The sequence below is a fragment of the Cupressus sempervirens genome, chromosome 2 (genome assembly GCF_028749045.1).
Source record: "Cupressus sempervirens isolate cs-2001-9-10 chromosome 2, ASM2874904v1, whole genome shotgun sequence".
NCBI lineage: Eukaryota > Viridiplantae > Streptophyta > Pinopsida > Cupressales > Cupressaceae > Cupressus > Cupressus sempervirens.
The window spans coordinates 782,863,854-782,891,329 of NC_143119.1; the positions used below are offsets into that span (position 1 = coordinate 782,863,854).

Sequence of the window (27,476 nt, forward strand, 5' to 3'; positions counted from 1 at the left end):
ATAAGTTCAAATATCAGTATGGGTAGTACACAAATCATTTGAGAGCGGCTACAAAGCATTGGATGAAAAATAAAACTAATTAAGACCTGAGGTAAAAACAGAAGTAGGTACAAACAATTTTCTCCCAGAAGATATTATCCATTCGATTCTGATGCATTTTTAAATATTTGTCCCTCTCAAACAAACTGAGGAAACACTTGCACCTTTCAATACAAAAAGAAAAACCTAATTTGATTAATTAATTAAAAATTAAAATTATACAATGATGTCTCACAAGAGGTCATAGGACTTAATACTCGAAGTCAAAACTTCACTAATTGAATCAAATATAGCCTGTGTGAGATTCACCTCCAACAAGCAGAGTTACGTGCTATGAAATTGCACTTTTATTTCATCAGCACTCAATGTTTTAGAAACACTTGATACTCATGAGTATCAAGTGCACAAGGACCTACACTTGTTAACATACACTCTTGACTGCATCTCAACAAAACATATTCACTCCTCAATGTGCCCAAAGCCAAAGGTGGAAGACTAAGACTGACTTCAAAGAATTTAGAAAAACCAAAAATAAAAAAAATTCTAACAAAGAACTAGCAAATTACACACAAGATACACAAGCTGCATACAATCAGACAAGTTTTTTCCCAGGGTACAATACAGCTCCATTGGGCAGTGTTTCGTCAGGTTGGGTATTAGGAGCATTCCAGAAAAGGCCATTCCATTCTAAAGTATCCTCTGAACCCCACATATTATTGACCATTTCTTCCACGATGTTTGGATTCTCAAGCTTGTCAGCATCACTTAGGGAATCCTTAGAATCTTTGCATTTCCAATCAGGTTTGTGCAAAAGCTCAGCCTGTTGAAGGGACACGTTTGAAGGAACATCCAAGAGCAAATCCTGTTCAAAGCTTTCACTGCCAAGAGTTCCCATGGAATCTAGCAAAATAGAAGTCCTTTCTATAGGTGATGCAAATAGGCTAATAGGACTAAAGCAAAACTCAGTCTTTGGTTCAACATCAAGTTCCATTACACCCTTGGAAGTATATCCTGTCTGCATGCTCTCATGATATGGATTTTGAATTCTTTGCCTGTTCCCAGGGCTCTTCACACTATTATCTGATCCTGTGATTGCCAGTCAAATTGTCAAAATAAATCAAAAGAAGTTATGCTGCACATATTATATATACAGGTATGTGTGTATACACATATGTACATATGCAAGCAAGTGCATCACATGTGTTTGTGCATTTAGGTGTATTTTTCTTTACACATACTTCCAAACTCCAGAACCATAAAATCTAGGACCCCTTCTTTATCCACACCTGCACCCGTTTCTTCCTATACCTTTTCTTTTTGCACTTAAATATGGATACATTGAAGGTCTAATCTCTTCAGTCTTATCCCCTCTAGTTTTGCGTACAATCTCAGTTTTAATAAAGCTTTAATGTCATGTTGCTTGCAGATCCTGCAGTTCTTTTTATCTGAATGCTTTTCTGAAGTAGTTTATGCTTTTAAAGCCTATTGATCTACTTTGGTCATCCACACGCATTCAATTCACTTATTTATTTACTTACATAATTATCAAAGATACTAAGTTACAGTATACACAGTTTGCGAGAACTCTAGTCAGCAAAATGTTGGATTATCAATGCCTATTTCATGAAGATGCTGATGTTATACCCAAAGTTGTGCACACAGGCAAATACATTTAACCATGCAGATCGACGATCCTAATCTATGCAAGAGAACTAGATTTACAAAAACATCTGAAGATGGTTTATTTCTAACAATTTAAGTGCAGATTCCAAAAGTTCTTAAGGCTTATTATAATTAGATCATATCATATCCCACAGGTTAGTTAACAAGAATCATTGCACAGGTTGTATAACAAGAATCATTGGAGTATCACCAAAGCATCTCTAGTTTAGAAAACAACGGAATCTAAGCCATTCACATGCAATCAATTACCATACAGATCCCCTATATATTATTCTCATTCAGACTTGGTGATAGCAGTTTTCACTTGTCAGAGTTACCTATGACTCAGCAAATAACATTGGTAAACTTGGGAAATTATAATATTCTCAGACTTCATAAACCTTATGCAGTCTGTCTTATGACACTTTGTTCCCCATACTCCACAATCTATTGCTACCCTGCCAACCATTGTCATTGGGAATACCTAAAACAAAAAATCTCCCATAAATAGTCTTCTCCTGGAAGTTCAAACTCTATACTTCAGATGTGAATTGACAAGGGATAGCTACAAACGAAAAGACTGAACTGTAGTCAAGAAGATCAAACATTTTGTCTCCTTCAGTAACAAAAAACTTCAGTAAATTCTTTATAGAGATACTTTAATGCAATAACCCATGAAATGAGAAAATGATGGAGTAATTATCTGTGATATACCTGTAGCAACTTTACAAGGTTGCAACCCCAAAGAATTCTTGACTGTTGGATGCATCCCACATTTGGAATGTAAACTCGATTTCTTTGTCTTCAATGTTTCTTTGCTCTGTACAACCTGGCATATCACACAACTTTTGAGATTTGCAACTCAAACCTTCTTACTTGAAGCAATAATTGCATTCATATCAAATGTAGACAATCTTCTAAAACATAAGATTTCACACAATTAACTTAAAATTCCTTCTGCAGCCTCATCTTTCTTTACTCTGTACAACCGAGCATATCACATGGCTTCAAAGATTTGTAACTGAAACAATGTTTCGTAAATCACTATTGTCATCCATATCATTTATGGTAAATATTATAAAACATAAGATTTCATAAATTTCCAACTTAAAATTCAAATCGCTTTTGCGGCATTACCCACTTACTTTTGTGGAACATGGAACTCTTTTATGCTTACTACAGTTTGGCAACTGGGAGTATCTTTCTATCCATCTAGACTTTGTCAGATCTGTGAGTATCAGTTTTTGCACAATCTGCTGTACTTGAGGGTTTAATCCCGATGCGTACATGTCAAAGATGCCTTCAGAAAGTAGGTCCTGAAAGTTGGTTAAAGCTTCTTCAAATTGGACACTGTTAAACATGCACTTTAAGCTGCAAATATAAGAAAAAGAAGGTTATATATCCTCAAGGAAATCTAGAGTAAAAAGGACAGATATCAAAAAATAAATTCTTATGCTTGGAAGGAATCAATTCCACAAATCCTGTCAGCCAATTAAGATGATAAAGTCACTAACCTTTCTGGAACTTCGGCAGCATCCACTGAAGAGACATACTTCATTAAGTTTGTTTGATCTTGTGCCGTCAAAATTTCCATAAATGAGTCAAAATTTATTATATCCTATTATACCAATGAGAACTGCAAACAAGTTAGCTTCTTGGCATCCTAATTGAATATTATTTAGATAGTTAATCAATAAAGGAGATTGCAAAATTGTTGGTAAACAAAGTAATATTATAGCTATTAGCATTATCTCAGCATAAATTCTGAGTTATGTGATAATATAAGAGAATAATTTTGAATGGCGTATTAAAAGTGCTGATCATCATAGTGGCCTTGATTTATAAAGTATTTTTAAAATTATATTGCTCATTGTTCTCATTACAAGTGCATAATAAAAGCAGAACTTACTTTGAGTTCTACAAAAATCAGTGGTGAATGACAACTTTGCAGAACATCATATTTGCTATAAGAGAAATTGTCCCTACAGTATCAAAGGAGGAATATCAATGTAATAAGCAAAACAATAAAAACAAAAGGAATGGAAAAAAAAAATGTCACAATTTGAACCTTCATATATACAAGAAACTTAGAAAACTGTTAAAGACATAAAGTTTATTCACGTGAAATTTTCAGCATCCAAATATGAAGTTGCTTACAAACTTCCATTGGGCTTTAAATGCTCCTGATAAACTTCTTCATTATCCATTCTATACTTTGGCTTTTTCTTCTCTCTACCAAGTAAATACTCATCCTCATTCTGAAGCTGTGTGGAGGAGGCTACTAGCTCAGAATCAGCCTGAGCTACAAAACCAAAACTATTATACTTATTTTCTACCAAAAGTGAACTTGCCTCTGATTCCTCTTCACGCATTTTGGATTGTGGCTGACTAATAAGCACACTGCCAAGTCCTATCTCAGCAGCAACAATTGGAGTCTTACATGCAAAGAGAAGATCCTCTGAAGACAGTGATAGATAAGATGTATCTTGTTCATGCAAAATATAACGAAGGCCTTTGGTAAGTTTTTCAACTGAAGAAGGTCTTTTACGATACATGCATGTACGCTTTCTTGAAGGAATGGGTGATTCCCACACAGGAGTATATGCAGAACCTGCATAATTGTACAAGTTAAAAATCACAAAAGTCCAACAAATGAATAATTTTCAATTCGATAAAAATAGCGTATTGTACTAAGTCGGAGGTCATTAGCACAAAAAAGTAGGCGTAAATACAGAAATAGGTTTTACAATTATCTCATTTGGATCAATAAAATAACTGGAATAGCTCTTCAAAACACCATTTCCAGAAATTCCCACACTCAGCAATGACTGTAAGACCTATCTTCAGCAATTACCAACCATACAATATATCAACAAAGCTTTTAATACCCAGATGATCAAAACCCATTTAATTGTGATATTGCCATAAGGATTTAACTATGTAGTTTTTTGAGTCAAACTCATTGACTCATGTTTCATGAGTAGTGATTCACATGAATCCATCTCTCATGAGAATACATGGAAAACTTAGCACTCATTGGATCTAGGTGATGCTTACAAAGGTGAAGCATCGGGACTTCCCATTTAAATAAGACGGCCAACAAACCCATTTGAGACAATACAATAATAAGCTCAATGTTAAATAATATCAGTAAATTTGGCACTTCTAGTCTTGGATGCCACTTCTCAGACTCCTCAAATAGCTACAAAATGATAAGCTCGTTATTTGTGTGGAACAATTGTGGTCAATTATGTCAAAGAAGTGATGGTAAAGGAGTCACAAAGAGAAGTAGTAGTTGTTTGGAGTCCAAATAACTACTACTTGGTTAACTAGCATAGATTTGGATCAATGCAGCAAAAGCTTGTAGCATGCGGATGACCATTGAAACCAGATAAGGCACAGTCGGAATAGTATAGCATACACTTTCTTCTGGAGTAGCATGTGGTACTGGCCTACTACATGTTTCATTAAGGTTAATTGATGTGGCTGACACAAATGATTAATTATATTCTAGGCTGACATGTGAATGGAACTATATTTGTAATAAATATATGTAGGTTCTAGGAAATATCCTGGAAAATTGGAAAGCTATGTGAATGTACATGAATGTAATTGCTCGACAAGTGCTAATAATTGAAGAGAAGTAGAATGTGAGCAATTTGAAGAGACTTGCAATCATTGTAAGGGTTTCCTCACAAGATCATTTTTTGTGTGGGGGAGTGCTCAAAAGATTGACATCCTCAATTCATATCATTTGTTATTGTTGAGATTGAAGTCCTAGCTGTTAAGTTGATGCTCAAATCTGGGTATAGGGGATTGGTACCACCTCCTATAGGTTGGCAGATGCAAATACAGTAGGTGACTGGTGTCTCCAATAGCGACTACTTTATGATTATAAGTCGATTCATTATTTTGCGAGGTTGGATTAGTAGATCTAAGCAACTACTCTCATAGTGGTTTTTGTAATCTTGAGTTTCCATGTATATTTCGTATTCATGTGTGTGAATGTGTGTTTCAAGTATTTTATAATTGCTTCATTTCAATAAAATTGTTAGAGCTGCTCTGATACTCTAAGGATCATGCTTGGAGAAGTTATTAATGGTAATTAATATTCACTTACTAATTCACCTCCCTCCTCTCATTATATTGTGGTCCTTCAGATTATATGCACTCATGCCTCCAAAAAGCAAGAAAAACTCCCAAAACCTAGTCGCTAACAAACACGGACTCCAAATCAAAGCGAGTGACTTCGTTTCTTTTGAATCCTCCAAATCCCAATGCCAAGATCTCTTGCAATCCATTAAAACAGCCCACACAAAGAAATCTCAATTCTTAAAGCACTATGAAATGCCTATAAGATATCTCCAACAAATACCAGCTAGAGTAGATCTTTCACTACTATAGCTAGTCTTCTTCAAGAGGATTTTCATCCTTACGAATGTTGAGAGACGGACCGAGTCCAAATCTTCAAAACCACACAAATTTTTCTCGAAGACGATTATTAGAGCCATTCTAATGGGACTCGCCCACTATATCTCATCCCTCAAGTCTATCAATAGTGGGATTGAAACCAAGACAAACTCAACATACACAATGAGCTCTCCATCCCCCTTTTTTAAATAATTTTTTAGAAACTCCCTTTTAAAATCACTTTATTAATTTATTAAGCCTTTTAGCTCCAAAAAGCAATTTAGTTCACTACTTACACATTTCTAGCATATAACATCACTTTAAGTGTCTCAACATTTAAAATGTTTTGTTCTTTTTCCAATGACCTATAATAGTAAGATGCCTAATAAATTATTTAATTAAATGGAAACCTTAGTAAAATCAATTAAATATAGCTTAATAGTACACCCAATTAGTGACAATGGTGAAAATGCATCAGAATTGACAGTGATCCCAATGATGAAAGATGATAAACATGCAACTTGGTGACTTACTAAAAATAGGTGCACCCTCCTTGAAGGTTGGAGCCCAAATTGGAAGCCAAAATAAACATTTAAAAGCATCATATAACTCCTCTAAATAAGCTAACATAGACTCAAAAAGTCGCCAACCACTATACTTCTAGTGAACATGAATATAAGGACATTACAATATGTCCTACCTGAAGATTGCTTGTCCTCGAGCAATGCCAATGCAACACCACAATCATCAAATTGAACCAAATTAAAACCAAGAATGATCTCAAAGTTCCAAGTAAACCTAGGAGATCTATAGCACTGACGTCTCAAAGTATTAACGTATAGGTTGCCAACACAAGGTACCTTCTAAAAACCATCGGTAAGAATAGATATCAAATATTGAATATACATACTTAACCCTTCAAAGAATTGCCAAACCAATGCGGCATAAGAGTAAATTCTTAAAAGTCAACACTAACACCCTCATCCTTAACAACTATTGAATTGCAAATTGAGTTGATTCCACGGGTTCCAAGTCAATCTAAAAATGGACCCACCATGTTGATGCTCTAAGAATTTTACAATCAAATATGACATTCTCGAACTTAAAAACAAGCAATCTGAACTGATCAACCTACAAGATTCAGTGGAATCTGAAATAGAGAAACATGTCAAGAGTTGGGCTTCGACGTGTCCTGACAACAACAATCCACCTCTTCTTGGCATCGAGAAGATCATCCAATCTAAGATCACTAAAGAGAAAACTTGGAGAGCAAGAGAGTTGAACCTCAAGGTCCGTGGATTACCACCTATTAATATTGATCTGATCTCTGCTAGGTAGGCCTTCCTTAGTAAACATCTAGGTATCAGTGACGTCACACTTGACAGTGCTTAGGTGGGATACGGCTTGACACAGTTCTTACACTACCACAACAAATAGACTCTAGGCACTCAAGGCCAAGAGAAGGTGGTCTCACTTCCCTCAAAGGTCTATCTAGACGAAGACCACACGAAATGGTGGGATACGGCTTGACACAATTCTTACACTACCACAACAAATAGACTTTAGGCACTCAAGGCCAGGAGAAGGTGGTCTCACTTCCCTCAAAGGTCTATCTAGACAAAGACCACACGAAATCACAAGTCATTGAGCATAAACATTCCAAGGACCTTGTTGTAGCTCCTAGATGAGAATGGAAGTAGGTTGTCATCCGTAAGTTGAGGCAATCATTAGCGATTCCTTTTCTCCTGGATGGGAATCTCTCTCTTTAGTTGGTGAATCTAAAGAACGCTCATGTCACACAAGGGCCGCCAAGAATCGAAACAATACATTACTATAGGTGAATCATTGGAATGGTAATGGGACTTTTTGGTCTTCTCTGGGATTACTCCACGACACTTTTGATTCCTGTATCTCCCTTTCCTCACGAAGACCCATGAGAGTCTAGCTCACCCTCTTCTAGGTATTACAAACTTTTAGTGGATATTAGCTTTCGGGATTGAGATGATTCTTTGGTAGGGTCCACAGTTCTAGGGGGAATGCTCGTCTTGTTCGTTATCATCTTTGGGGGAAGACTTTTGATGTTTACTAGATTCCTATGGGCCTGAACTTCTCATGCGACTTCCCATTTCAGGGGTCTTTATATTGTTATTTGTTACTTCCCTTTGGTTGCTTCTCCATATGCAATACACAACGTGTTGGGAATAATAGGTACTAAGGGGGGGGAGAGTGGGAGGGGTGAATCAATACTTAACAATTCACCTATTCAAACTTGCAGCAAAGACAACCTTTCATAACTGGTAAAGCATATAAGTGAAATGTAAAGTAACAACACAATGAAAAATTAGACAATACATTGACACACATAACACACTAATTTTGGTCTCATAGAAACCCTTGGTTAGAGGGAAACTGCAGTGTGGATGGCACCCACAATCTTGATGTCGGAGCATCTTGGGTGTAAGGGCAATCTTGCATCACCCAAAAATATTTATGTTTACATCTTTTCAATAAGGGCTATTTTAGTTTAGAGTTACCTGACTCTATCAGGATCCTCAATACCTTCATACTTAAAAGTATTCTTCTAATTCATTGATCCAATCGATCAATTCCTCCATGTTAAGATTTCCTGAAAACGTAGGAACCTCAAACTTATGTAGGAACCTTAAAGAGGAAGAGGAAGAGGAAGAGGACAAGGATCAGGAAGAGGAGTCTTCCATGGGACATGATTTTACTGCAGGGAAGAAGGGCATAGGGCATTTGAATGTCCCCAATGCGAAGGAAGGATAGATAGGAGAACTGAAGGTCAAGCTAGAGAGGCACATATGGATGAAGATGCCAAATCATCACATTCTAAGGATGCTAAAAGAGAAGTCCTAGTTAATAGAAGAGTCCTAATAACTGGTTAGAATGAACTAGATTAGAGAAGGAACTTGTTTCGCACCAGGTGCAAGTGTGAAGATAAGTGTTGTAATGTGATTATCGATGGAGGAAGCACTAACAATTTGGTGCCAAAAGAGATAGTCACGAAGTTAAAGCTCAAGAGGCAAAAGCACTTGCATCCATATCGTATTGCTTGGGTGTAGGATGACCACAAGGTCATGGTCAGTGAACTATGCCTAATGAAGTTCAAGATTAGAGGCTACCATGATGAGGTACTATGTGATATTATACCTATGGATGCATGTCATATGTTATTGGGCAGGCTGTGGTAATTTGACAAGCACGTTGTACACGATGGTTGTGCGAACACCTATTTGCTAACAAAGGATGGAGTGAAACACAAGCTGAAGCCATTTAAGGACATAGACAAAAAGGTATGCGGTACTGTCAGAATATGTTTTGTTGATGGAAGAAAGTTCTTAGAGGGTATGAGACATGAGCATATTTGTTTTGCTATAATTCCAAAAGAGGGTAAAGAAGAAGTAGAAGATGCACCTAGAAAAGTTGTAGATTTGTTGAATGAATTTCAACATATTGTAGCCAATAATGTGCCTGAAGGATTAGCACTAGTAAGGAAGATTAGTCATCAGATGGACTTGATTCCAAAAGCCAGTTTGCCAAATAAGGCAGCACACAAAATGACACCAATAGAAAGTGAAGAGTTGAACAGACAAGTAGAGAAGTTATTGCAAAAAGGGTTTATTCGAGAGTCTAAGTCTATGTGAAGTACAAAAAGTATTAGCACCAAAGAAGAATGGAGAATGGAGGATGTGTACAAATTCCAGGGCTATCAATAAGATCACAATCAAGCAAAATTTCCCTTGCTGCAAATGGATGATATTATGGATTGCTTGAATGGAGTTGTCTATTTCACAAAGATAGATCTAAAGAGTGGATATCATCAAATTCAGATCAGAGAGGGAGATGAATCGAAGACTACCTTCAAGACAAAGGAAGGATTTTATGAGTGGTTAGTCATGCCTTTTGGGCTAACCAATGGACGGAGCACTTTCATGCGGCTCATGACTAAGGCACTGAAAGAATTTATGGGTAAGTTTGTCATTTTTTACCTAGATGATATTTTGATCTTTAGTAGGACATTGGAGAAGTATATAATGCATATTCGTAGGGTGTTTGAGAAGTTGAGGGAAGAAAGGTTGTTGATTAATCTAAAGTCTAGATTTGTGAAGAGAAAGCTAATGTATCTGGGACTTGAAGTTTCAGTGGAGGGTCTAAAAATGGACCTTGAGAAAGTGAAGGCTATCCTCGAATGGCCTACTCTAAGGAGTGCTACTTAGGTAAGATCTTTTCATGGATTGGCCAGCTTTTACAAAAAAATAATTAGGAGTTTTAGTCGTATTTGTGGACCCTTCACTGAAGCAATGAGAGGAGATAGGAAAGAGTTTAAGTGGACTATAGGAGAAGATAAAGAGTTTAATGTGTTGAAACAGAAATTTACAGAACATGTTTTAGCATTTCCAAATTTTAGTAAGGCGTTCCAAGCAGACTACGATGCTAGTGGTACTGCAATAGGAGTTATTTTGAGGCAAGAAGGTAGACTTGTCGCTTATTTCAACGAGAAGCTAAAAGATGCCAAAAGAAAATATTTTGTTTATGATCAAGAATTTTATGCTATAGTTCAGGCATTGAAGAGTGGAGACACTATCTTCTTCCTAAGAAGATTGTTTTATATACTGATCATCAAGCGCTTTGAAATATTTCAATAGTCAATAAAAATTGAATCAGAAGCATTTGAAGTGAGTTGAGTTTTTGCAAAGTTACACATTTGTTTTGAAACACGGGTGTGGGAAGTCTACTAGGGTTGCAGATGCTCTTAGCAAGAGAGAGCTTTTGCTGACAAAGATACATATTGAAGTGGTCGGGTTCAAGGAACTCAAGCATTTGTATTAAGAAGATCCTAATTTTGGTGAAGCTTGGAAAGCTTGTATAGAACCTGTCACACTTGATAGGACAAAGTGGTTAGATTTCATCATCCAAGATGGAATGCTATTCAAAGGAAGTCAATTGTGTATTCCAAGGAGTTCTACGAAAGAAAATCGCATCAAGGAGAAGCATAGTGGAGGATTGACTAGACATTTTCGTAGAGATAAAACCATTGCTTTGCGTAGTGAGAATTATTACTAGCCACAAGTTACAGCAAGATGCCAATAAATTTGCACAATGTTGCAGAGTATGTCAGATGGTGAAAGGAGTGAAGCAGAATATAGGGTTGTATCAACCATTACCTTTACCTAAGAAGTCATGGGAGGACGTCAACATGGATTTTGTTATTGGTTTACCGAGGACTCAGCGAGGGTGTGATTCGATTTTTGTATTGGTTGACAAGTTTTCAAATATGGAACATTTCATCATTGCAAGAAGACTAGTGATGGTGTTCATGTGGCAGGATTCTCTCTTAGAGAAGTGGTGAGACTACATGGTCTACCAAAGAGCATAGTTTCAGATCGAAGCACCAAAATTTGTTGGGTATTTCTGGCGCACATTATGGAACAAGCTGAAGACAAATTTGAAGTTTAGCTCATCATATCATCCACAGACTGATGCACAGATGGAGGTGTTGAATAGAAGTTTCGAGAATTTGTTGAGATGTTTGGTTGAAAGAAAAAGGGATGGGATATGATTTTACCATAAGCAAAATTTGCATATAATAATTCTATCAACAGAACCACTGGTAAATCACCATTCCAAATTTTATATCAAACTAGTCCCGAAAATGCTTTTGAATTGAGGAAGTTGGATAGAGGAAAGATAAGTAGTACAGAAGCTGAGGATTTTTGTAGAGTACTTGGAGAACATCCATGAGGAGGTGAGGAAGCACATCACAAAGATGAATACACGGTACAAGGCTAAGGCAGATGAGAAAATGAGGTATAAGGAATTTTAGATTGGGAATGACATCATGGTTTATTTGAGGAAGGAGTGATTTCTAGTAGGTACATATAACAAGTTGAAAATGAAGAAGTTTGGACCATGCAAGGTACTAAAGGAACATGATTCAAAGAATGCCTATGAAGTTGAGTTGCCCACTGAATTGAATATTTCACCAATAATTAATATTTCAGATCTGACAAAGCATCATGAAGGAGGTGATGAAGATGAGATCACAAAAAGCACAGTGGATTATTCTAGTAACTACTTTAGTTATAAAGGAGATTGAGGATATATTGGACAACTGTGTCGGCAAAAGCACAAAGGAATATGACCTATGAAGAATATCTGGTCCAATGGAAAGGTCAACTTGTAGAAGGTTCATCATGGCTAACAAGAGAGGAGGTTAACCGTCTTGGTTTTCCTCTGAACATATGAGATGTGACAGGGTCACTTCTCAAATTACCCCTAGTGTCTAATGCAGGAGCTTTCTAGGTGTAAGGGCAATCTTGCATCACCCAAAAATTTATATGTTTTTGTCTTTTCAATAAAGGTTATCTTAGTGCAGAGATACTATTTGTGGAAACTTACTATTTTTAGTAAGTTAATCATACGAGCTCGAGATGTTCTGATTTCACAAGTGGAGGTTCATCTTTAGTCATATCAGCCTGCCAATGGAGATTTCTTGTCATACCATATGTATTGCAGAAGTTATTGAGGTTTTTGGGAACAAATTCTTTGAGCTCAATTTTGAAGGCCTAAACAGCTCTGAATCAAGGTCGAACCCTGGCTGATGGCTCTTACACGGTTAGAGCGTTGTAGATTAGGAGTTGTCATTTCCTTAAAGTACTTAATAGTTTCCAATCGGAGTTGATTTGCAATAGTTATGGCCTCTGAAAGTTGGGGTACCTAAACTTGTAATTTGTATTTATTTTGGGGTGAACCTATGTAATAAATATGGAAATAATAGTTATTTGGGGCTCAGTCGGCCTCAAGGTTAGGGCTAAATGTTTAAAACCTTCTCATGCAGTGGAAAATTGCCTACATAAGGAAGGCCCGTAGTGTTTTCTAGGGCAATTCTTGGTGGTAACTTGTGGCTTTGTCTTGAAGAATATTGTAAAGAAAGCGCTCCTGTGGCTTTGCATATTGTATTTTTGAAATTTTTATTTCCATACTTGTGGAGATAATAAGAAGCCAATTTTCTATTCTCGCAAAAATTATGTTGTTTCTCTATTTTTGTTATGTGTCTGTGGCATTAAGGGGAGCACCTTCCATCAAATCTTCTCATTGAAATTGAAAAGAATGCTCGATTAGGATCTTACAATTGTCACTTTCTAGGTGATTCGCCCTATTAGGAGTGATTGATACTCTGTTAGAAGTATCCAAAGTCCTATTAGAGAGTACCATGTTAAAGGAGTTTATTCCATTATAACAGTGTTCACCTATTAAGGCATTTACAAATAAGTCTTGTCAAAGACTAACTTGCTCAGGATTTTGAAACACTTGCCGAAACTGTTAGGAATATAACAAGATAGGAATAGCAATGGTCTCCTTTTAATCTTTCCTTACCTCTAAGATGGAAACCTAATTAGGGTTTTGATTTCCCTCCAAACATGTTTTATAATCCTTAACTAATTCACAAAAATTCAGAATCTTGACCGTGTCGATTGGATCATAATCCTTTTGTGATTCCCAATGCAAAATATTTCCTTATTCCTTTTTGCCGAAACTTGCTTTGAATTTACCAAAATATCAACTCACCATTTCCTATGAATCAATCCACTCAACTCCTTGATTTGTGTAATACATTTCCTTGTGGACCATATTCAACAAATCTTGCTCATTCATGATCGCTTTGCCAATTTATTAAAGCTGGTTATGCTCTACTTGTTCGTTGTTTGGACCATTTGGTGATATGCACCGCTTGCTTCATGTTGACTGCTCAAAATACTTTTTGCCTTTACCGCTTGTTCTATCTGTTTGCTTCTTAACCTGTTCACCAGTTGCCTTCATAACTTCTTTTCACCGCTTGGTCTAACTGCTTATCGGTAGTATATGGCAGTTCACTAGTTGGTTTAACTTCTCATACTTGTGCAAAAACTATCTCACCTCTGCAAAGGTTTGCAAGTAATGACAACATACCCCTAAAATCATCATCAATGTCAACATTATGATTCTTCAATCAACACAACATTCTCGATCGGGATCCCTTCACTGATTTGCAAGATAGTATAGTCCAATTCTCATTAGTTGGCGTATTCTTATTTTGGGGGACTTCAACGCCCGTACTCAATGTGTTCAAACTCCTATCCATAGCAAGGTAAGTGACTCCATGTGATTCTGATTTCAATAAATAAAGGACTATCATGGTGGGATACACTTTCGCCAAACTACATGCTATGGTTCTACACACTCCTCTTGAGGGAGTTGGATCTTTGGGGCATTCAGGCCAATGGGCAAGCAAGCTTCAGACTAGACTGTTGCCCCACTTTTCATCCTCTAATCAATTTGTAAAGTGGAAATTTGTGCTTTAGCGAAGTCCTAGGTATAGTCTAAGTCTAAGTCCCCTTAAGTGGAGGGAGTCTTGATCGGATTTTTCATCTCCTCCTCCTCCACATTTCGTAGCCGGATGGTTGTTCCTTTGTGTCAAGGGATGTTACAGGTAGTCTAGTACCTAATCCAATGGAGATTCAAGAAACATGCAAAGATCATTCACAAGAGTTATATTTGCTTGCGGCCTATCGTTTTCTCCATGAAAAGAGAAGTTTGCGAAAATTCGGACTTCACCTTCTCCTCGGTGGGTTTTAAACCCATGGAGGCGATTTCTCGCGAAGAGCACCAAATGATGCATACGAGCCACAATAAGAAGATAATGAGGTACCTTATGATAAATTCTTGTTTCCTTTATGATTATCTACCTCAGGAAGTATTAAAGATTCATCACAACTCTCAAAATCATTCGAGGCAGAAAACTCAAAATTGACTTCTCCTCGGCGGGTTTTCAACCAATGAAGTTTGTTTTCCACAAAAGGCAATTCTAAAGGAAAGGAAACGAAAGGTGGGTCCCTAATGAAGCTCTGCACTCCTTATGGACATCTCCAAACCCAAAGGAAGAAATAAGTAAAAAAGAAAAGTTAAAAGGAAAGCTTGAGCAGAAAATGAAAATGGTCTTCTCCTCGGCGGGTTTTCAACCCATGAGGACAATTTTCCGCATTTTAAAGAAAATCAAGTCTATAAGGGGATGGGACCAACAAATTGTATGCGAAACATCTTGAGATGATAATGGAAACAATCTAACCATTGCGGGAAAGATCTATTAAGCAAAATTCGATTTGGCGGATATTTTCTTATGGATTACTCTGTTCATAACTTCCCGAAACTCAATGGGAAACGGGAAAGTAAGTATGAGAGGATAGAAAGTTACCACTGGACCAACAGAACAGTGAAAAGACAGCAAGATATCCATTAAAAACTTACATTTATTATTTCAACGGATCTCTCCTTCAAGTCATTCGTGTGGCACGAATTCTGGAGATCAACGGATGAATTGAAGTTCCTATATAGATGGAAACATGAATAGTTACAAAAACTACTGCTCTTTCTTGAACTGTTATTCTATTAAATTGCACAACTTTTTCAAAAGCTAGTATTTGTGCATTTGCTATTCCTTTTGCTTCCTACATTCAAAATTCATCTCCAAACAAAATGGTAACCCGATTTGCAGGTTTTGATGGGCTGAATGGAATCAAGTCTGCGTTGCAGAATTTCACGAACACCTCTCTTCGTTTCCATGATATGCAAGACTTTCAGAAGAGAGTGAGATCGGAGCCAATTCATCCCATAACTGAGAAGCTCCGAGGATGCGGGCTAGTTGAGGCAGCTGGTTTCCCAGTGGCGGTCCAAGCTCCGAAATTGATCTACGAATGCATAAATCATTACAACCTGGACACCAAACAGATTGTATTGCTAGATGACACAGTTTTGATCTCCATTGATAGGCAAACTATGGAAAATTGCCTCAGAGTTCCTGAAAGGGAGGAGTTTTCAGATTTAACAGTCAGAGGAGCCATTTTTGAATTCTCCGCCAAGAAGATGACTTGGAGAAAGGAGATCATGCAATCATGGTTTCAAAAGCCACGAGGTGCCAAGAGTAAGGTCCCTAAGACTCTATTTGGTACTAATCTCAAGCCTGAGATCGTCGACATATTGGTCCTTTTGCACAAGTTGAAAGGTGAGATAGAAGCTTTGAATTTTGTTGAACAATACTTCTTCCTTGTGCAAGTTATTTGTTTTGATACCCAATACAATGATTGGGCCTACGAGGTAAGCGAGAATCTGTCCAATGCCCTTCGTGCTGCAAAGTTCTACAACACATTCTATATGTCCTCCTTTCTCATTTACATGTTAGCTTCTCTACAGTTGTGGCCAAGCCTCCCAAGGGTAGAAAATTTCCCTAATGATGTAAAGTCTTATGAGTTCTACCCATGTTTGCAACTGGAAAATAGTTATGCAGAATATATAAGAGTTAATGATGCATTTACAATGAGAATTTGCAAGGAGCTCCAAGGATGCCCAGAGAGGAGATTCAGTCCAGAAGCAATGGCGGCTATTAGTCAATTCGGAAGCTATTTCATCCAATTCTCATCTTTTTCATATTTGCTCTTGCAGCTTTTGATGGATTCCCCTTGAAGCTGCTGAGATATCCAAGCGATATGATTGTGCTGATTGAGATCATGAGGCAAGCAATTCAAGTGAATGTGCTGAGTGGGAGTTTGAAGAAGAAGGGATATGAGTTCCCTATGAAGGTGGGAGCTTTCAGTTGTGAGTCCTGTTCTGATGCAAAGAACATGCTAGAGGCGTTCGAGATGAAATACAAATTGGAGATGTATGAGGTCTTAAGACCTATGTTTGACCCGAATGGGTATGCAAGGGAAGTGTTGCAAATTGGGAGCGTGATCAAACACATCACCATGGTTGAAGACTATTGGGCAGATTGCAAAGATGAATTTGAGAGCTGAGACCATGCTTTTGCCAGATTCAGAGTGGATCAAGTGAAATTGTATCAAATTAGTATTGATGTTGAAAGAGTAGAAGATGACAGGCAAAATATGTACAGTAATACATAGCTGACAAAGTTAAGAGGCACTCCAATCAGCTTTGATCCTTATGAAGATGTTGGAGAAGAGCTAGATGTCATGATGGCCAGAATCATCAAAAGGAATGGGAAGTGGGTCAAATGGACCATAGCAAGAAGAAGTTGAAGTAAAAGAACATCCTCTCAAGCTTCTCCAGCAGCTACAGCTCCTTCCTCCTCCCAAGGTGGCACATCAGGTGTAACCTTGGCCATAACTCAAGGACTAGCTCAACAATCAGATGGAGGTGATCAAGGTCCAGACAAAAACATCCCTATGGCTAAGACTTGCCAAGACAGCTCCCTCCCAATGATTGGTGCCCAACAAGAAGTAGAGAAGAAGATGGATGAACCAAAAGACAGTGCTATTACTCCAGTTCCCTCACCTCATAGTAGTCCAGTTCCATCTGCAAGCGCTGCACTTCTCCTACCCAGTAGCCCTTATGTGCAGGTAGTGGACTTAGGAGATGGAGGAAGTAGTGATAATGAGTCCACTGAGTCAAACAAAGCAACCAAAAAGAATGCGGAAGTAGAGAAAGGCCAAGACTCTTCGAAGCTTGTTTCACAAACTCTAAAGAATCCCTTCTCTTTGACAGCGAAAGCAGCTACTCCGATCAAGAAGAAGATGTTCAGCATAGATTCTCTCAGGACGGCTTCCAAGGTGATAGGCACTGATTCTTGGTTGGAGGACACTCTGGAGAAGAAGAGAAAGAGAAAGGATGAAGGGACTCCCGACAAGGAAACCTTATCTCTTGTGGTTCACTCTAGATCTACATTGAGTAAGGTCAAGAAGCAGAAGGCCTTGTCTATTCTTGGACGAGACCTAGAAACAAGGCACCTAACAATGGAGATTACGAAACCCACTAAAGACGGAAGAATTGAAGATATGTCTGCCAATGATTTTACTCTACATTCAGTAGATCTTGGGGAAGCCAGACATGATACCAAGGTTGGCTTGTGGAAGTCGAGAAACAAGGTAATTGAAGGACAACTGGAGAACCTCAAATTGTCAAAGGTTAGGATGAAAGCGGAGATACAAGAATTGAACAGGTTTATTAGACAATTGGTCACTCTGTTGGCAAGCATCTCTGGGATGCCCATGACTAGTAATCCTACTGCTGCAGATGTTCAAGCACTTATCTCCTAGCTTCAAGAACATAAGCATTTTGGTCAGATTGGTAAAGAATGGAGTGACAAGCTTAAGTCAGAAGGGCTCTCCATTATAGAGCAAATTGGAAATGTTATCTTAAGACTAGAAACAAAGAAAGATAACATTTCATCTAATAGAAATACCCTAGCCACGGAGAGAACTAAGAGCGATGATTGTGTATCTCTATTGAAGATGATCATCCACATGAAACCAAAGGAGGCTGTTGAAGCTAAAATTTTGCCCAAAGGAGATAAGCCTTTGTTCGAGTGGCTACAAAGCATGCAGTTCAAGTCTAAAATGATCTTGGCAGTAGAAAAAGGCCTAAAGGAGACTGAAGATAAGGTAAAGAAAGATCAAGACAGAGATTACGAACTCTTGAAGGGACTACATACAGATTCACAAAACAGTGGGCAAGGAAAAGGAATAATTGGGATAACTGTCATGCAGACAAATTTATCTAATTTTATAGATAGTCTGACAAGCATATCTTCAGGGCACCAAAACAGAGTTTCCGAACTCCAAAAACTTGGCGGATGCGTACACATGGCCATGGAGTAATTGCAAGACAGATTGAATGCCATCAAAGATTTGGCTAGAGAACATTCTAGATGGCTCTTGAGATATACTAATGTGCATGTACAAAGGCATGAAGAATTAATTCCAATTATCATCGCCGCTAAGGCCTATAAAGAAAAAGTAGAAAAAGGAAAGAAGGCAAAGTGATTCATATTCCGCCTCTTTCACATTTTGATATAATCATTGTAATACGACAAACTGGTTCCTTGCCATTTGTCATTCTTTTGAGGAGATGAATCGATTAAACTTCCATTGTAACAGTCATCTCGGAATCCTATATGTATTGAAACGAAAGATTAATAAAAGGTCGGCTAATTTTTGCTGTGAGGTACTTGATGTTGCAGAGTAAATTGAATGGTATTTTGTATTAATTATTTTCTGTTTCATTCTGTTAGTAATTAATTGTTAGTTTTCTCTTTTATTTGGATTAAAACAAGGAGCGAATAGAGCTTCATTCCCCTGTTTTGAGACAGCGAGCTGAACATGAAGTATTGTCATCTTAGGTTCAAAGAGATCCTTTAAGTGTTTTTCCTTCAAGTTAATCTTAGTTTCTCTGCATTTTATGTTTCTAATTAGTTCAGTTTGGCATCAATTGGCATGCACCATTGAATAATTGAGTTTTCTGAGTTCATAAGATGTGTGAGTCCATAAACTTAATTAAATTTCTAAATCATTTCTGGCCTGAGTTGAACCTTGTATAGGTTTGGCTTGGTTTACCTCTCCTATTCTTCGGTTAAGAACATACCCTATTTAGATTTAGAAATAAACAAAATTCATTGCAAATCTGCAATAGGGAGCTGTACCTAATAATTCAGAGGGAAGTTAGTCTTTTCAAAAGCAACTTTCCAACTGTTGTAATCAATTATTGTTCACAAATTAGGGCATCTAAGAGTTAAAACCATAAAGAACAATCTATTTACCAGCATAGACTTCTAGACTATGGATCATGTGTTGACTCTCTGTGCTATCATCGAGGAGGCCCATTGTCACTCCTCGAAGGTCTACTATTGTTTTGGGGATTTCCGCAAAGCCTTGGATTTTGTTCTGAGCTCTGTCTCTTCTAGAGACTTAGGGATATTAGTACTTGAGAGGTCCGTTTGACTGCTATCATGAGATTATATGAGAGTGTTCTCATTCATAGAATTCATTATGGGCTCGCCAAGTTTATCACGAGTACTATTGCAGTCAAGCAAGGTTGTCTCCTTTCCCCTATTTTTTTTGGGATCTACATTGATGAGTTAGAGACTTTCCCTTTAGGACCGCTCTTTGGCTGATGATGGGTGCCTCCTCCCCCAGATTTTGATCTCTATCTTACTCTTTGTGGATGACATGGTCCTTTTGGCCTCCTCCCGAGGGTTTACACTGATAGTTATATGGTCTTGCCTCGTTGTGTGATCAACGACATCTAACAGTGAACCTATGGAAGACCAGGGTTATGGTCTTCAACGGACTTAAGACCTCTCACCTCCACTTCTATAGGAGCATGGAAGTTGTGATTTCTTCAACCCTTAATCTATAAGGGCTACAATTCTTTGGCTCTCCTTGAGTGACGGTGTTTTCAACATCATTTTCAAGGCACCATGTCAAAGATGATCATCACGGACACTCTCATCAGGCTTACTATTCTCTATGGTTCTATTGTTTGGGGACCCTCACTTTCAAAGTCGAATTGGGCTTATGCAAAAAGGATTCAGGTTCATCTTCTCCAAGGCATCATTAGATGCAAACAAACCATTCTGTGTCACATAATTCTTGTTGACTTCAGGGCAGCTCCCTTCAGACTTGAGGCTATCTTCAATTTTCCTCTGGACATTCACAAACTCTTGTGAGGTTTACAGTCGGTATCTTGTCCTCGCCCTTTGTTCATCGAAGTCTATTGCTACCCTGGCCCCCTCCAAACGTGCTCGTGGTTGGTTTCTAGAGGCCACGACCCCTCTTTGATCCGTTGACATCGAGATTGATTGTCTCCCTTTCGAATACTCTCTTGGAGCCCCCTCCTCCCTCTCTAGCAAAAGGTGAACAAGTGTATCAAAAAAGAAATCTACAATTGGTACATCCATACTGCCTAGCTTAGCCCCCACGGGGGCCTTCACCCGAAGATGGCATTTTATGCGACAAACTTTCTAGAGATCCATAAGGAGATCATTGTCCACCCCTAGTACCTATCTCATCACAGGTCACACTGTCTCAGGATCCCTGTTGGTTCCTTCAGAGTTGGGTCTCACTAGGTCCGCACTGAGACTAATCATCAGCTACAAAGAAAGGATAGGATTTGTTGGCTCTACAACATTGAGGAGCTAGAAATTGAGGATCATTTCATTTTTGGTTGTCCTATTTACTATGAGATTAGGGGGAGATTTCATTGCGTATTTTGAGAGACTCGAGATCTCTCTACCTTCTTTAGATACATATATATGCAGTGCCTTGCTCTCTACATCTAGGAGGTTACCAAGCTTCAACACCATATGCTTCGACTTTAGGCTCCTTCACAACCACACACTTGTATCTAGCTTATTACCCCTTCCTTCATGGGTCTCCCTTTGGACCGATGTACCAAGTGCAAACTTGCACCCCCCCCCCCCCCCCCCCCTCAACTTTTCTAGATCAGTTAGACCTCAGAAAGGCTCTTCTCAGTACCGACATGCTCCATCCACCAGAACTCCCCAAGGGTAGTGGTCCCTATTGACACCTTAGAGACATTCCAAGGAAACTCATGGCTCGTTGTCCTACTCTTTGGTTTGCAAGTTCTTTCATGAGGCTTTAAGCTCCTAGGTGCATGATGGTTCCCCCACGGGACTCCCTACCCCACTACTTTGGCTCTTGTTCTGCTTGCTTTGGTTTTCTCTCTTCTTCATTTCTAGTTTCCTAGGACACTGTTTGGCATCCTTGTGGGCTGGTCCCTTATACTCTTTTAGTCCCTTTGACCCATTTTATGGTCACTTGTTGGACATTAATAAAGTTATCTTATAACACTAGGGTGCCTAACATATTATTTTAATTAAAATGACAACCTTACTGAATCTTGTGGATAATGCTGGCCCCTCTCCTCTCCTAGCTCCCAATACCACAATGCAAATGATTTCTAAGGTTAGTATGTTGAAAAATGTGGTGGGTGAGGATAGTGTGTTAAAAAATCTGGTGGGAGGTGGTTCTCTTTCTCACAATGATGTTGTCAATACAAATGTTGATATGGCTACCCTAAGGTAGGATGCTACTTTTATTGTGCTGGACAACCACAACAAAGAGCCCAACATCAATGTCTTCCAAACTACTAAGGATGGGGCTTTCGACTTTTATAGGGTTGTGAAATGGATTTTTCATGAGGTGAAAGAGATGAAAATTAAACAAAAGTCCTTCACTGGTAAGTTGGATAGTTTAGAAATGTAAGAATTTGGCTTAGGCCAGAATTCACCCAAGACTAAGGAACTCAAACACAAGCACAATAGTAGACCAAAGAGAGAGTATGATCAGAATGACGATATATTCATTCAATATGCCATATCAAGAGTACACTAGAAGTGCTTGTATATAAAGGCCTCTGGAGAGCTTCTAGAATGCATAGAAGTCAGCATCATGATAAGTCATACAGCCAGGCACATGTCCACCAGATATGGGTTATCCTTCATTAAGCATGGAAGTAAGTGCAATGATGTGAGGATAAGCCTACAATGGTGTATCACACAAATCAGTGGTGTAGACAACATGTGCTAAATTAAGAGTGCGAATAACTGTGTTGTCTACATGACAACTCAGTGAATGATGCAAACTCTAGTGTTGTAGACACCATGTGCTAAAATAGAGTTGCGTACTTTTGTGAGAGTACACAAACTCCTAAGTGTCTCACCTAAATAAATAATAAAATAATGCATTAACCTAAGTAAACTTAAGTAAAGTGTAAATAGTAAATACTTATTTACACCAACACCCCCCCTTAAGTGCAATTTAGTGGAATGCTCTTAAGCTTACGAAATCTAGGATGAAGTGCATAATGGGTCCCGGCTACTAGGCCATGTTAGGTACCCATGTATATAATGATATGCAATCTCTCATAAAGCGGAGAAAGAGGGAAAACCTCATGGGAAAAGCCCTCCCCGAAAAAGAGAGATGAAAAACACATACGATGTATGGATGGATGGAGTAATCAAGACCCCCCCATTACGACATACATCCAGTATATACATAAGAGAATGATGAGAAGAGGAAGAGAGACAGGATAGGCTGCCCCCCCCCCCCCCCCCCCCCAAAGAAGAATGCCTTCCAGTGACTGCTCCGATGAAGAAGTTGATCCAAGACTACAGAATAGTGTTCCTCCCCTTAGGAAGAAAATAGGCCAAGGGTACAAATGAGGCGCTTCCGTTGTGCATGGAAAGAATCCCATAGGTAAGTGATGTCTCTGAAACCTGCTTAACTGGCTAAAAAATCTGTCTCAAAGAACTGTCTTTCTACTCAACTGATGAAGAACCCTTCTACAGCTGCTGATCATAAGTATTCACAATCACTTCAACCTATAACGATCAATCATGTAGAGAATGAACAAGAGGGTCAGATGGAGCCCTCATAACAACTGAAGAAGGTGTTGCTGCATCAAGAAGAAGAGGCAAATCATCAATACTGTCCCTCAAATTTGACACTGAAGCTGGATGTGGAAGACTGGATGTACCCTATTGTGCTGGACCTATCACTGTGGCTATATATGCATGTGGACTGAACTGATGTAGTGACCTCTCGCTGCAACTGTCGATAGAACCCCACGTGTCTGAATCTGTTGAAGCACTATCGCTGGTGTCACTATCAGTTTCCACACAGTATGATGTGTGGAGAGGATTAGAGGACAAGCTAGGTAAACTTTCCTCAAAGTATAGATCCTTCTCCACAAATATCTGATGTGTCTCTGGATCCAATAGTCGGTAGGCGTTCACACCGTCTTCATAACCAATGAAAGTACAAGGCCGAGGTGACTGTGCCTTGCATCCGTTGGAAGATGTGTTTGCCCATGTAGGACAACCGAAGACTCTAAAGTGTGTCACAATAGGTTTTCTACTGCACCATGCCTCAAAAGGAGTTTTGCTATCTAAGGCTGGATGAGGAGACCTGTTAAGAATGTGAATGGCACAACTAATTGCTTCGACTTCAAGTGATGGATCTAGAGACTTGGCTTGTATCATGCAACTTGCCATAGACTTAAGAGTGCGGATCCTCAATGCTGCAACATCTGTCTTATGCGGACTGAATGCTGCTAGAGTCTGAAAATCAATTCCCTCAAGCCTGCAAAAGTCTTTTAGTCTTCTATTCACATATCTGCTTCCATTGTCCATTCTTAGAACTTTGATGGCTTTTCTGGATTTCTATTCTACATGAGTCTTGAAGGCTAGAAACATGTCCAACACTTCATTCTTACCATGAAGAAAGTAGACCCAAATGTATCTTGAAAAGTCATCAACGAAAGTCAGTATGTAGCGACCCTGGCTAACTGAAAAGCACCAGCTAATACCATGTGAACCATCTGTAGAACACCTAGTGCTCTTGAAGACTTACCTTTTTGTAACTTCCCCTCTGGATGCATATCCACTGAATCTGTTGAACATCCACCCTTGGAAAAGTTGATTTGGGGTAGACCTTTGACCATTCTGTTTGTGCAAAGTTGCTGAAGATAGCGGAAGGCAAGATGACCAAACTGTTGATGCCATAATTGCATTGTTGAATTTGATTGTGTTAACAAGGCCTTCGAAGGAGACTTGGGCACAAAATGGGAGAAAGAGTACAACCTTTTGTTATGATTCACTTTCCCCACTGCAACCAAGGAGTCATCTTTAAGACTGTGCACCTGTACTGAGTCAAGAAGGAACTCAACTCTATGTTCATCTCCGAGGTGAGTGATTTGGTAGATTAATAGGAGATTTGAACTTAGGTTTGGAACATAGAGAACATCTTGAAACTCTCCATTTTCCGTTTCCATGTTCCCTTTTCCTTCAACTTACATTTTGGTATCATCTCCCATGAAGATGTGCGGTACCTTTGACTGCTTCATTGAAGAAAAATCCTCCTTTGAAGAACCCATGTGATAAGAAGCACCTGAATCAAATATCCATTCCTTTGAAGAATTTGAATTAGCAATGAGTGCTTGCCCTTTGGCCTTTGAATCTGAAGAAGACCCTTTATCTTTGTAAGCATTAGGCAATGGAACATTATGTTTCTTCATGATGTTGGTCAACTCATCAATCTTCTTAAGATAACACTCATGTTCTTCATGACCCATTTTGTTGCAATAAGCGCACTTTTTCTTCTTATTGTTGTCCCCCTTCTTGTTAGAATTTGAGGAAGACTTGCCTTGTTGATTGGATTGTGGTGTTGTCTTTTCTGCATCATCTGATTTGTTCTTCCACTTCTTCTTACCCTTTCCTTTATTTGAAGACTGTCTAGCTGAATTTTGAGAACCCTCATTGTTGGCCACCAATGATTTAGACTTAGGTGATTTGAGAATCCCCATTGATTTCAACTTCTTCTCTTCAGTATCCAACAGATCAGCATATTCATGAAAGGAGACTTTCTTATAGGCAGACCCTAATGTAGTCTTTGAGATGTTAAAAGAAGAAACAAATGTGGAATACTCCGATGGAAGCTTGTTATGTATGAGATAGATCAATCTGTCATCTTTGATAGAACTCCCACAATAAGTAAGCTTTGTCCTTAGTTCATTCACCTTGATGATGAAATCCTGTATTGAATCAAATGACTTGGGATCTAAGGAGACAAGCTCATCTTCAATTTTGAAAACATCCTCTTCAGACACTTTACCATATAGGCTTTTGAAGGTATCCCAAGCTTCCTTGGATGTAGAACACTTCTTAATTTGATACATGATCTTGTCATCAACCCCCAAACATATATCACCTAGGGCTTTCCTATCCATTGCTACCCAAGCTGAAATATTAGTTGTTGATACCTTATCATCTGCTGGTTTAAGAAGAGTACCATCTACATATTGTGAAACTCCATTGTGCATTAAATGATACCACATTTTGATGGACCATGTAGAATAGTTATAAGGAGTTAATTTAGGAAACTTAAGATTTCCCATAATGCAGAAAATGAAAGAAAATTGCAGAAAAGAGAACACAACACCAAGAACACCCCCGCTTTTCACTAAATCAAGAAACCCCCTCCAAAATAGATGCTTTTGGCACTTTATCAATAATGCGATTACAATGGGCCACTTGCCAATTTTGGCCTTCGTGGACTTCTAATTTTGCTTGTTACAACCTCTTGAAAGATTATAAATCTGGAACTTTACAATGTGCTACAATTCTGAAGCAAAACAAAGCAAAGAAAGACCTTATTTCTAAAAGTGACACTTTTGTCCACACAACCCTACAATCTGACTGCAGATCTGGAAAGTAGACAAAAATAACGCACTTTCAAAAATAACGAAACTTGTTTTCGACTCTAGATGTGCCCGTACGGAGCGTTTGAAGTTGCAAAATGCAGGATTATACAAGTACAGTTGCCAAAAAACTCAATTTCTGAGAAATCCTTGCACCAAAACAAGAAAAGAGTTGCATCACTGAAAAATTTAGAAAATTCTACCCAATTTAAAAAAAAATCGCACTTGATTTGGAGTTCGGATGACTGAGATATGGCCTCCCAAAGTCGAACTACAAAATCAAAAATCATCCTGGAGAGGGGTTGCATCAACAAAAGACGGAGTTAAATTTGACGGTCATACGACCGTCACAGCAATTCAAATTTAGCCAGTAATGATAGTCAGACAACCGTCAAATTTAGGCTCGTGAATAGGATGACGTCAGTGAAACAGGTCCCCTTCGATGATGTCAGCCGTATGGATGATGACATCAGTCGATGATGTGGCAGTACGAAATTGTACAGACATATGGCAAAAAGTGTGTCTGCCTGCATGTCACATATGGTGATGACTATGCAGTGCTGACGTGGATGATGATGCAGGCAATATTGCTGACTACATCGGTGTCACAGGTACGAACTGCTAATTCAAATTACAATTGGATTTCCACGTGTGCAAGTTGTGTGCTACGTGGCAGCGTTTGAAGCTGCCACGTGGCAGGAGGCTAGGACTTGCACTATCAACGTGGAGGAACAAAAACTAGCCACATGGCGAGAAGTTCTGTTCGCTGCAAAGGTCTAAAGTAAGGCCGCATGGCAACAGAATAAAGCGCCGCGTGGAGGAAGTATTACGACACCGAAAAGTTTAAATTCTTGCCGTGGGCTCGAGATCTCAGACTTCCCGTGGCCGGAGAAGCTTGTTCCGGTGCACAGAAATTAAATTGGGCCACTGGGCTATTAAAAATAGTCCCACATTGCATGGGAAGAAATGATTGATGCGGTTTTAAAGCAATCAAACCGCAAGTTTGATTTCGAAGCCAAGGCTGCCGGTACTAATGTGGTGGCTGGTCCAGTGTTGAAGTGTCGGATGGAGATTGTTCGACAGCTCGTGGAAATTGCTGAATTTTGCAGAGGTGTATGGCCCACTTGAATAAAATGCCTGCAAAATTAATAATAAGCCCTACAAAAATAAATAAAAATTCCCAAATTGTAGAGCCGAGGTGTGATTGCCCAGTTCTGCAAAAAAAATTTCCCTACTTGAATGCCCGACTGAGCAAATAATTCGAAAAAATTATTTCAAAAAATACAGAGAAATTGCAA

The 27,476-nt window shown here is 38.7% G+C and overlaps 1 protein-coding gene across 4 annotated transcripts in view; it reads right to left on the reverse strand.

The window, feature by feature from the left end:
• Positions 1–210: 210 nt before the first annotated feature.
• Positions 211–27,476, reverse strand: part of GATA26 (GATA transcription factor 26) — a 117,173-nt gene continuing 89,907 nt past the window's right edge. For 2 of the 4 annotated variants that reach the window (XM_089815623.1, XM_089815625.1), the window contains exons 3-9: positions 4,053–4,312; positions 3,859–3,965; positions 3,611–3,683; positions 3,216–3,319; positions 2,847–3,072; positions 2,416–2,530; positions 211–1,125 (exon numbers count right to left, since the gene is read on the reverse strand). In XM_089815623.1, coding sequence (XP_089671749.1) covers positions 632–1,125; positions 2,416–2,530; positions 2,847–3,072; positions 3,216–3,319; positions 3,611–3,683; positions 3,859–3,965; positions 4,053–4,312 — 1,379 coding nt within the window. In that variant the 3' untranslated portion in view covers positions 211–631. Of the gene's footprint in view, positions 1,126–2,415; positions 2,531–2,846; positions 3,073–3,215; positions 3,320–3,610; positions 3,684–3,858; positions 4,313–27,476 lie in introns of all 4 variants that reach the window. The other 2 variants (XM_089815622.1, XM_089815624.1) reach the window with 1 other exon arrangement.